This window comes from Polistes canadensis, unplaced genomic scaffold (assembly GCF_001313835.1).
Source record: "Polistes canadensis isolate GaletaPanama2010 unplaced genomic scaffold, ASM131383v1 scaffold_93, whole genome shotgun sequence".
Taxonomy (NCBI): Eukaryota; Metazoa; Arthropoda; class Insecta; order Hymenoptera; family Vespidae; genus Polistes; species Polistes canadensis.
In genome coordinates, this window is record NW_014569640.1 from 163,394 (window position 1) to 176,258 (window position 12,865).

At 29.9% G+C, this 12,865-nt stretch overlaps 1 protein-coding gene across 3 annotated transcripts in view; it reads right to left on the reverse strand.

Moving 5' to 3' along the window:
• Positions 1 to 1,461: 1,461 nt before the first annotated feature.
• The window catches only part of LOC106787136, a gene marked incomplete at its 5' end in the record, with an annotated part of 45,107 nt that continues 33,703 nt past the window's right edge, over positions 1,462 to 12,865 (reverse strand). For all 3 annotated transcript variants that reach the window (XM_014749254.1, XM_014749253.1, XM_014749252.1), the window contains 11 exon segments: positions 1,462 to 3,310; positions 3,578 to 3,726; positions 3,928 to 4,051; positions 4,143 to 4,296; positions 4,425 to 4,614; positions 4,753 to 4,931; positions 5,229 to 5,370; positions 5,679 to 5,978; positions 9,210 to 9,362; positions 9,587 to 9,785; positions 12,043 to 12,209. In XM_014749254.1, coding sequence (XP_014604740.1) covers positions 3,122 to 3,310; positions 3,578 to 3,726; positions 3,928 to 4,051; positions 4,143 to 4,296; positions 4,425 to 4,614; positions 4,753 to 4,931; positions 5,229 to 5,370; positions 5,679 to 5,978; positions 9,210 to 9,362; positions 9,587 to 9,785; positions 12,043 to 12,209 — 1,946 coding nt within the window. In that variant the 3' untranslated portion in view covers positions 1,462 to 3,121.

The following is a 12,865-nucleotide window of genomic DNA, read 5'->3' on the forward strand; positions in this document are numbered from 1 at the left end:
TATTATTAATATTATTGTTAATATTATTTTTCTTAATTTAACACTAAACGTTGTCTGGATACTAAGGAGAATCATTATTGTCAAATATTTTGTCTATTATTGTCAAACAATTCATTATTGTTCAAATTAGTATCCAATAAAAAATATTATAAAAAAGAAGCTTTAATTTTGCTAGAAAAATTTCAATCTGTTCATAAGATTTTATAACGATTGTAAAAATGTTATTTCAGTTAAGCAATAAAATTAAAAATAATATATATATATAAGTATTAGCTAAAAAATAACAAATGTGTTTTTTATAGCAACCAACAATACTATTTTTCTTGTTCTTCTTTTTATTATTTTTTTTTAAATATATACTTAGAAAAAATCTAAGTTTGTTTTATGACCTACATTTATAACAAACAATATATTATTATAAAGTATATTCGTTTTAAAAACTATTAGTTTCTTTATGGTGCAGATCAAAAAAGTGCTTGGTGCAAATTATTGTCCCTAGAATTCAGTCAACATTATTCTTATTATCCTATACTAAACAATTGCATTTAAATATTTATATACACGATTTTAAAAGCCGTTCAATTATAATATATATATATATATTTTTTTTTTCCTAATTTTTATCGACTATAATTTTCATCCTTCACAAGAATATATTCAATCGTTGTGTTACACACAACATTATAGAAACATTATTATTAATAATATTAATATCTCATACATACGAGAGAGATGATGACTTTAACGATTAGCAAGGAAACTTTGGAATAAAATTAACAGTAAGTATCTGTTTTGTTATTTTCAAAAAATTCCTCTTTTACTTTAAACGATCGTAAAAAATTTTTCTTTACTATTGTATACTTCAAAGGAATAAATATGATTAGCAAATTTATAATGCGATGCAAATTTTCGATGTTGTGAGTATTTGTCATATATAATAATAATTTGTATTTTAAGCATTTATTATCATGCGAAACTATTTTATATTTGTCTATCCGTTCAAATAAAATCCCATCTTTATTGTTTTCCTATATTTTTCGAATGAATTGTTAGAAAATTTCAGAGATATTCTGCTCATTTATAAATCTATATTAATTATAGCATTTTTCTGCATACTTAATATTATAAATATCTACGAGATCACGTACACGTAATATTTTTTAGCATACATTCCTCCTAAATATATCTCATATTCACATCAAACACACATCCGTTCGATTAAATCTTAAATTCATTAAACATTATGCTTCTCTTCTTCTTTTTTTTGTAATTACTATGCTGCATTTTATGCAAATTTTTTTTTTTACGATCGATACTCTACTTGCATTGTGTTAGCCATTAAAAATATTTTTCCTTTTTTTTTTTACGAATAACGACGCAAATGAAAATGTATGAAAAAGTGGGTGGGAGAGAGGGAGGGAGGAAAGAATAAAAATTTTTTTTCTTTTTTTTTTTTTTTTTTTTTTTTTTATAAAAGTACAGTTTCTTTTTTTTTCTTTTCTTTCTTGTATTAATGTGCAACAAAACATGGATAGTAATTATCAATAATTAATCAATTTTTTTTCCCAATCTTTACGTTCATCAATTTTCATTGGCAATGTCTTAACAATAAAAATTAAATTAAATTAAATATAAATTGAAAAAAAATATGAAATAAAACCGCACGTACTAGCGAACAAACACACATGCACGCTGCTAACACACGAACCCACTTACACACACGTGTACACACATTATAAAGGATTATTAATTTCGACCACTTGGTGGCCTCCTATACGCGGGACAGGTTAGAAGTTGGTGGTAGCGATAGAAAATGTTTTTTTTTTCTTTTTCTGTTTTTTTTTTTATGCGCATTAGATGCGCGAATATATTATATTTCTTGTCTTCATTTTAAATCTTACTAATTTAAATATTTCAATCTCTCGATACCAAAAGTACAACATCATCCTGTACTCGTTGATTTTCTTTTTTTACTTTTTTTATTTTTTTTTTTCTTCTAAAAAATGGCAACTCTCGTTATCTGAACTTCAACTTTTATGGGAGGAGGAATCATCATCATCATCGTCATCATCATCGTGTCATCCGCATTCATTCAATAAGCTTTATAGATTTTTTCACTATACAAGAAAAATCTATTTTAATGACTATTATATGTTTCCGATTATTTCATTTGTTTATTTTTTTATCTTTTTTTTTTTTTTTATTTATTTTAATTCAATACCGCAACTTCTTCTCCCATTTCTTTTTTTTTGTTATTCTCATTTGGATGAACACTCCTCAATTAAAAATCATAATTTTGCTATCATCACCATCATTATTATAAATAAGATTTCAAATAGAGTCAGAGTATTAATTAGCAACCCTAATTCCTATTTTCCCGATATCTTTTTATCGATATCCCCTTAAATTATGGACAATGTATCGTATAACAATTTTCAAAACGTCTGTAAAAAATTGGATACACTGTAACCCCAGAAAGAGACAAATCTACAAATGACTTGAACGAGAGAGACTTTTCTATTTTTAAAAATGAAGTTCCATAATTCTTTTCAATATCGTTTAAAGTGGGATATATCATCCTGTATAAGAAAGAAGCTCGAGAAAACGATTGTCAGATAGTTTTACAATGCTTCAAAACACAAATAAGCATTCTAACAATTTCGACGACATGTAAAATACTACGTAGTATTCACTTTTGAATTCTGTAATCTCTTGATTTTTTTTTCTTACGAAAATTTTTCCAATGCAAAAATTATCTATCTCTTGTTTTTTTTTTTTTTAATATAATTTAATTCCCTATGTAGAATTAATCAACGTTAGAATATTATTAGACGACTTGCATTTTAATTACACATTACAATGTTGTAATGCGTTTATAAAATAGTCACCAAATATATTTCTTTAGAAATTCAATCTAAGAGGGGAATTTGTTTGATTTATTTAATTCCACGATTTTATTGTCTCAGTATTTGGCATCTTTGCTACTTCGAGAATATATTTCTCATATTTTTGTGTTTAGTATTTATCGTGTTATTTTCAGAGTACTAAGAAGCATTCTACAAAAGAGAATTCCTTCCTTTGAATGATTCATTAATATCGTCTGAAAGAGAAAACGTTCTCATTATGACTCGTTCTTGTCAGAATATTTAGCCATTTCATTGCGAATCCATGGAACGTATTTCGGTACATAGGCGTAGACGCCTGGTAATTTTGGTTGGGCACACTTTATACCCCAACTTACTATACCACCGACAAACCATTTCTCTTTGTCATCTTTGTCTTGACATAAAAGGGGCCCTCCAGAATCGCCCTTTAATCAAATTTTATGATAATCCTTACATCGGTGATAAAGATAGAAAATTTATTGTATTGCAATAGAACAAATTTTAATCCAGTAAATTGCAATACAATAAATATTAATGTATTTCAATATAATAAAAACTGTAATAATATTACAAAGAAAAGAAAAAAAAAATTGTTTAAAGTACTCGCGTTTCGAAGTATCTTTTCACACAAAAAAAAAAAAAAAACAAAAAGATTTTTAAGAATAACTTAAAATATTATTATATAAATTTACCTGACAAGCATCCTTCCCACCGTCAGGATAACCAGCACAAATCATGCCCTCGGTTACATTCAATTCCTTATAAGCCAACCACATGTTACAAACCTGTCTACTCAAAACAGGAACTTGTACCTCGTTAACAGCTGGTTCGTATTCAGCATCTATAATTAATCGTCTTATCATTTTATCAACTTCATTAAAAAAATAAACATTTCATCTTTACTTCAAATCGAATATTTACCAAGCAATACGATCTTATTTACTCGATTATATTTCTACGAGAAAACAATTTGGATTTTAAAGCCCCTCAATCGATTCACTATTTTCTACTACGATAAAAGTTTATTTGTTAAAGGACTTACCCTGAGTGTCGTTCTTCTTACCCCAACCAATGACTGTGCACAGGGTTGCTGGAGGAAGATTGGTTGTAGCAGTGGGTAGACACACTGGTCTTAAATGTTCATGAAATTGGACACGTTTCTCTAACTGTTGATATCAATATATCAGAAAATTATTTGAATTTTTTCTTAACAAAAATTTTGCACTACTCTTAGAAATATAAATTTACAAAAAATACCTGACATAATGCAACGTCGTTGTCATGAACGATACCCAAACTGTAATCAGGATGACGAATCACTCTCTTGATCTTTAATTTCTGTCCAAGATAGGTATGACTGTGTCTTCTTGTAATACCTAATTGAATTGTCCAACCAGAAACATCCGAAAGACTAAAAATATTTTTTGTTTTTTTCTTTTTTTTTTTTTTTATTTACACGCCAAATTTTATATTTGCAAATGTATGATCAATTTAAATGAGACATTTGATTTTTGTATTTTTAAGAACAAGTTCGCTTACTTTCCAACGCAATGAGATGCGGTTAAAACCCATTGATCGGAAATGAGTACACCGGCACAGTAAAAAATTTGTTCTGGGCCACCCAATAGTGCTGCTAAGAAGGGCCAATCACCCGGAGAGGATTCAACGCCACCGACGATTCTAGTTTTAACGTTTGAATTCCCGTAAAGTGGAAATCTCCTGCCGCAAGCTGCAATTTGTTCGGCAAAAAAATTAAAAAAAAAAAAAAAAAAAAAAAAAAAAAAAAAAAAAAGAAAAAAAAATGGGATGATTTGATTTCTTTATAATAAATATATTGAAAAATAAAAATGTTGTTGTCAAAATTCACCGTATTCCGAACAAGTGAGCTCTACCGTTGGATAATCCTCGTCCTCTTTAATACATGCTTGAAATTTTTTCAATAAACTTCGCTTTGGTGTTAATCTCCGATATTGGTTCGATTCATTGAAGGTTTGAATCATAGTCATGTTGCTATCTTTCGTAGAAAAATTCGATGAAAGTGCTACGCTAAAAAAAAAAAGAAAAGAAATAGGGAAAACAAAAAATATCGAACGGTCAAGATTAATAATTGACGTTATCGAATTTAAATAAAAATTCAAGCATACAATCATTTTCCTCTACTTCGTATAACTAAGTAAAAATTTGTTCCAAATGATCATAACCATAAGAAACAAATAATTGTAACCATTTAACACGCAAAAAATATAATGTAAAAAATATTATATTTTATTTTAACGGAATGTGTTGAGAGAGGAATGAAGAAAATCTATGAAAAAGAGGATGATAAATGTCGATAAGTCTTACGTGTAGCCTAGAAGGGAACAAATAGCTTGGGCGGTGACGTGTTCCTTTGGTGGTATACACGCTGGCATAAATTTACCCATTTCTGCGTGATAAACTTCGAGTAATCCTTCGCCTATATCGCCATTTCTTTTTTTCAATTTCACTGAAACAAATTAAAAATATCATTGAAAAAAAAAATACATACTATATTGAAATTAAATCGAAAAAGAAAAAAAAAATCCAATTCAAAACGTACGAATAAGAGGAACAAATAATGCCTTATCGACGATTTTCCCGTGCTCGCCATTTTGTCGGCTCAATTTTTATTCGAACGAACAAAATTATATATATATATATATATAAAAATATGGATCTTTTCATTTTGAAAGATCTTAAACACATTTTGTATTATTTTTTTCTTTTTTAATCATTAAATTAAAAAAAAAAAAAGTAAAATATTTTTTTTTTTACCGCAATAACGTTCATCCTGTCCCCATGGACAATCCATGACGCCGTCGCAAATGTGGCTAGCTTCCATGCACCTTCTTTCGCCACAATGTAAAGTAGCCTTTGATTGATTATTCTTCGACAACCCAAATTTCTTTTTATCAGTTTTACTTTGGGTGTTATTAAACTTTGATAAGGAGGAAATCGAACCGCAATCACCGCAACCAATCTCGTCGCTGAGATCGGCACAATCCAGATGACCGTCGCATCGCCAATCAACCGGTATGCATCGGTTAATGTCGCATTGAAAATCATTGGTACATACTATAATACACACACGCAAACAAACAATGTTGAGACAAAACAACAACGAGGACAAAATATTAAAAATATGAAAATAATAATAATAGAAAAGATATAGAAACGAATGGAAAATTAAGCCAATGTGTGTGGGTTTAGCTCGGTAAAAAAAAAAAGAAAAAAACAAAGAAAAAATACCGCGAATTCCATTTTTATAAATATGAAAGAAAGAAAGAAAGAAAAATAAAACAAGAGGAAAGAGAGATATTTGTAGTATTTTATCGATTTTTAAATCTCGACCACTGTTCGTATAAAAACATTCCCCCCCTACTCTCCTCCTCCTCCACCGATCTTTGAAATTCTTCTCTCGTCCCCTGTATCCTCTTTCTTTCTTTTTGTTTTTTTTTTTTTTTTTATTTTTTTCTTCATTTGTTATTTTATCACATTATATTTAATTTATACGTCGCGTGAAAAGTAAATTATCACTCGCAGGACTTGTGTTTTGTATATATAAAAACATAATCTACGTTTAAATTGAAATAATTAGTTGAAATGTTGCCGAGACACGATTTGCATGTTGCCAGAAAGTGGGAGGGAGAGGGTTTGGAAAAGGGAAGGAAAGGGAAGGTAAGGGAGAAACAAAACCACCAACTCTAGACGTAACAGTGCTAACTGTTAACATTGTCTAGCGTATATAATCCACTATGGGATAGTTTAATATGAATTTAAAATCTGTCTTCTCTGGTGTGTTATTTTACTACCAGTAACGCATAAATGTATATGCGTGTGCGTGTAAAAGGAAACAACATGTGTTTGCAAAAGCCATCATCGTGCCATGAACTCTCTTGTGTATTTACGCGTATATTTCTGCAAACAACGTATATAAATATTTTTACAAGTATACTTCGAGTCTGGTATTTAAAAAATTGTGAATATAGATTTTTAAATACACCAATTTAAATGTTCCATCCTGTAAATACGTTTATTCCAAAAATCGTCGTCGTTATTAATCTTTTAAAAAAAAAAATACAAAAAAAAAACAAAAAGATATAATTCAGTTCGCGTTGAAAAATTTAAAAGAACAAGAAAAAATATATAATATTTTATGATGTGTACTTATATAGAATACATTTTTAAATAACTTAATATTAAAATATACCACCGCGTATATATATATATATTTTTTTTTTTCTTCAAAAATCGTTGTCGCGTTCTCTTGAAATAAAACACAAAATAAATAAATAAAGTAAAGAAATTAAGAATTTAGGTTGCTTTGTGAATTTAAAAAGGGAAGAAAGGTTGATCAAACGAGGGTGAAAAGTAGATGAGCGGAGGAAGAGTGAAGGCAAGGATTAATTGCAGAAAAAGAGTGGTAGAGAAAGAGAGAGAGAAAGAGAGAGAGAGAAATTACTGAAACTCGATGATAGGCAAGCTTCTGATAGTCGTCCTGGCACACTTTAAAGCCTTAATTAAGTGTAGACGCAAATGACTCGGTTTATTGAGGCGAGTCGATCTAAAACACCGATTTGCCGATTATTCGACGTGAAAGACCATCCCCTAACTATTTTCGATCAATACCTGCCCCTCTCAATCCCGGCAATGTTTGCTTTAGCAATTGCGATTCGTACGCGAATCACCACCAGAAAATCTTTATCCTAATGTAAGAATAAAAAGCACGAATTTTCAAACATTTATCACGTGTTAATTTTTATCATCTCTTTTATTATTTCTATCTTAATTCATATAAAGAAACAAATTTATCAGAAGATAAATAGAATAATAATGAATGAAATAATGCACCACACCGTACACCTTTAATCGTACTGGCACTGTGCACAGATTGCATATGAAAAAGTTTTAAACCAAAAATACGAACTGTCCTTTGTTAGAATTGAAAATAATTTTTGAGGTTTATAGGGTTTTTATTTTGTGGTTGCGTATCGGTAAACGCGAATAATTAAATGTCAGTATAAAAAACGAAATAACTTTTCGAACGATCCAATATATATGTAATTCTGTAAAATGTATGTAAAATATATGCATGAATAAAATTGACGTATATAAAAGACTATGATAGTATAGGATAACGTTTAACTCTTATTAAATGTAAATTCTCTTTAGAGTAGGTTAGAGATTTTCAGTAAAGTAATTACGAAACGTTACCGTTGTCTATTTATACGAAGGAAAGTGTAATCTCAGTGGGTATCGGTTTTGTCTGTGGCGAGGAAGTATATGCACTCTATAGCAAAGCAATTTCGGTCCCTGCAAAAGCGTTACCAAGTAGAATTCATTAAATAGTTACAAGCCGTGATTTTAAGATGAAAACGTACTATAAACGTTATTGATCTCGTTCGGCACACCTGTTGCATTAACTATGCGTACGAGTTTGGCCACGTTAGCTTTTTAAACCTCAAAGATACGTTAATAAACTTTCAACTATTTTCTATTATTTATTATTCTAATATCAAGCTTTCATTCAAATGATTAGATTTATGTGAATGTATATAAAAGTTCATCAATATTTGTAATTATTGTAAAATTTGTTTGTAAAAATTTCAAAATACTTTAATTCAATTTTTATTTCAGTGATTAGATTAATATGATTATTAACAATTTTAATTACACAAATTTTAATTTAGAATTGTAAAAAAAATTCTATGAACGTATTAATCAATATATAATTTATTAACAATAAATTGCATTTATATTAGTTTTAATACCGAAAATATAATACTTGGAATAGTTTACGTACGATAAGAAATTCTTTCATTTAATTTTGTAAAAGATAAAATGTGATTGTATAAATTTTATTGACGTTAGTATTTATTTGAAAAAAAATAATAAAAAAAATTACGATAATCGCATCATAGTAATCTTACAAATTTTATAGATGAAACTAATTGCCGTAGAGGATGCGCCATTTTGTTAAAAGCTCTCAAACTTGAGCCGTTATAATCTCGTAAACCGGATGACTGTACCGTCAAGATTATTTTAATCCTCAAACTCTTATCCAACTCTTAATCGTGAATTCTCTCTCGCTTTTTTCTACCACTGATTTTATTGACGGTAGGAAAAGGTTTGAATAAATATTTGAACTAATTATTACAAGTTTTCCGAAGAAGGAGAAAGATCGGAGAAAAATAATATAAAAAAAAAGAAAAAAAAAAGAAACGTGAGTTGCGTCAATCAATTTTCTCCTAACTTCGATTTTTCAAAATTAAATTGATTTTTTCTTTTGTTTTTTTTAACGCTTACCTGGTTTCATAGCTTTCAAATTTGTTTCGATCACTTCGGAATGACCCACGCATAGATCCGGATTACCATTTTCGGGAAATAGATCGCAGTCGAGATAATCCGGAAGTGTCAAGTCGAATACCTCGAGAAAGAATCCGCATCGTCTTTTAGTTTCTGTAAAATAATGATTGAAAAAAAAAAAAAATGAAACGAAAAAGAAATGATTTATTTATAAAAATCCAATACCATCTTCTTCCGAATGAATCATTCGTGCGTTAATATGTAATTACAATTAACAAATAATACAAATTCTGGCATGCTTTCTCTTTTTCCAATTTGAACATTAGATTTCATTTTAAATACAAATAATATAAAATGATAGATAAATCAATATTTACCATAGCATAAACTGCGACAGGGTCTAACAACCTGACCACGGGGTCCACATTTGGGTACAAAGATGCTGCAGAGAAATAGGGCTGCCAATTCGTAACACCTTACGTCTACTACTGCGTTATATAATTGCAATTCCTGTTGGGCGTCTCGTTGTCCAAAGTTACCCATGTAATTTGGGAAGACCGTGAAGTTATAAGGGATCTGTAAAACGAAATTATACGAACGATTCTATGTAACAAAGAAAGAAAAACAAAGAGAGAGAGAGAGAGAGAGAGAGAGAGAGAGTTTCGTAATTTACCAACGAACAAAGTTTACAACGGGCAAATAATTGTTCGATGGTCGCGGTCCGTTGGTCGGTGAAAACAAAATATTTAACCGGAAAAAAAAAAAAAAGAAAGGGGGAAACAGAAAACCGTAAAGTAAAAAGTATTAAAAAAGAAAAACAAAGGAAACGGTTGGAAGGGTGAGTGGAGGGGGAAGGGAAGGGAAGGGAAGGGAAGTTACAACAAAAAGGGAATAAAATGAAGGGGCTAAAACACTAGTAGGGATTTATTCGATCCAGTACTATCGACGTATACACACATACACATATATTCACGAGTATTTGAGTGTGTGCTTGGGTACAGCTGTAGGTGGCATATATACACGCATGCATTCCCTAGTAATTCCCAGTTTTCACTCTCTCTCTCTCTCTCTCTCTCTTTCTCTCACTTTTCTCTTTCGAAACGTCCCGCGTAAATATCCCGTTCCTAAAAGCAGTCGTTTTTTTTCTTCTTCTTTTTTTCCTCTTCCTTTTTTTGTCCCCCTTTCCTTTTTTTTTCGCAGAGTTCGCCGATTATTCGGCCGAGTTGCCCGTTCACGTAGCACAGGGATGACGCGAGAGTCGTTTTATGAATTTTTAATAGGAAGGCTTTCCGAGAGAGAGAGAGAGAGAGAGAGAGAGAGATAACTAAGCGAAAGGTGACACTTGAAAAAGGGTCGACTAAAAAAGAAGAGAAAAAAAGGAAGGAATTAGAAAATGGAGAAGGAGGATGCAAAAACGACATGAACAATTTATTCCAACGAGGGAAATGTTAAATTATCGTCGAAGACGTCGCGTGCACGCGCACGCGTATTCTGAATATTATTTGTAAGAAAAATTGTGAGTAAAAATCAAATGAAAGAGGAACGAGAAAATTCGAATGGGACAAAGGAATATTGAATGGGTCAACAATTTATTCGGACGTGAAAAATGTGAAATTATCACACACACATATACACACGCATACAAGAGTATTCAAACAATAATTGTAAAAAATTAAATTAGCAAAAATAATGAGATGTCTCATATAGATAGATAAATCCTCTAAAAAAAAAAAGAAATGAAATATATGAAAGACATATTAATATTCTAATTGGCATAATTCCTGGATACAATTAAAGATCAAATATATCGACTTAATTAGCGTTTAGAAATATTCGTAAAGGATATATTTCTAAAGTACTAATTAATTTGATGTGCAATATCTTTGCCACGTCGTGAAACCCCGGAATCTTGCGAATGAATTCCGTCGGAAGACGTTGCTTGTACCAGTCGCGATCGATTAAAGAGGATGGTTACGGGTTCCATTTAGAACACACCGACACACTGCCACTTTAAATTACGTTAGAGAGAAAAGGGATACTTTTCAATTACGTTTAGATTAACTTCTAATTACTCACGATGTTTCTTCTCGACTTAATTAACTTATTTAATGATGATTTTATTCCGAATTGAAAGAAAAATAAACATAAGGTTTGACGAAACCTTTCGAAGAAGGAAAAAAAAATAAAATCAAGCAAAAATAATAATAATAATAATAATAATAATATTAAAAAAGAAATATAGAAGGTATGTGTTACGTGACCACTTTTACCCCTTTGATCGTTTGACCAATTTCAATTTATTTCCATTCACGACAGTGAAATCATTCGAGAAATTAGTTGTTGAATGATCTTATACATCTCTCTATCTCTTCTTATTCGGAATCTTGATTATGCGAATGCACGTCGTACCACAATATCTATCTTTCCTTATACAGAGTGAACCATTTTCATTGGATCACGCAAATATATGATTTATTTATTGTTCTATAAAAAAAGCTTGCTAGAATCAAATTGCACATGGGACACATGTAACAATGAAAAAGTATAATTGATTTTCTATAATAATTTTTTTTAAAAACGATACGTCTTGATCACCGATACTTTTCTTATATAACATTACATATTTATTTTCTGATATTCGTGCAATTACCATCGTATTGGAAACATTTTAAGATAATTAATATTTTACGTGATATAAATAATATCTGAAGATTAAATAGTTATCTCAATAAAAAACTTTCATTATAATACAACAATAAAGAAAGTAAATATTTAAGTTGTTTAATGAAACTGTTTCATACTGTAGACAAAACACTAGTGGATTCTTAATTACCTTGTGATATTGACAAAAGCTGACTATCACTGGTAAACAGATACCAGGTGCAGGATTCTTCTCTTCTTCTTCTTCCTGTATCATTATCGAACGCATAGGTTCAGTCACCGTCATTATACTCGTATACACCGTTCTGTTCTCGAATCTTATGGCAGTTTCAGGATACGCTGTAAAATTTTTCCCAAAGAAAAAGAAAAAAACAATTTCAAATTAAAATCATGTTAAATATTACATTGGTATAATTCAAAAATTCTTTTAAACGTTTAATTTTATGGGATTCAATAAAAAATAATCTTGAAACTTTATACCAATCCAAAAATATATAATTTTCGTATGATCATGCTATCAAATTATTGATTCCATGTATATATATATGAATGCTTTATAGTATTATAGTATTTTATTAGAAACACAAATCGTGACATAAGAATAACAGAGAATATTTTCCTGTATAAACAAACACAGTATGTAATCCTGTGTTTGCTGTAAACATTATACTAGTATTTGAAATAGTCACGTAATAGATATAGGTGAAACGAAGAGAAAGAGAGAGAGAGAGAGAAGAAGAGAGGGAGAGACTAAAAGAGATAGAGAGAGAGAGAGAGAGAGAGAGAGAGAGAGAGAGAGAGAGAATATTATTGATCTTTTAGTACCACAAAGCAGATCATACGTTCCACATCGAAATTGCACGATCGATTCGACTAATCCTAGAAATTGGTTTCAAAAATCTTATAATGAAACCTAAATCCTTGAATATCAGCAGAATTGACTAACATCTTTTAATTATTGACAATATAGACTCAATACTTCATTGCATCATCGA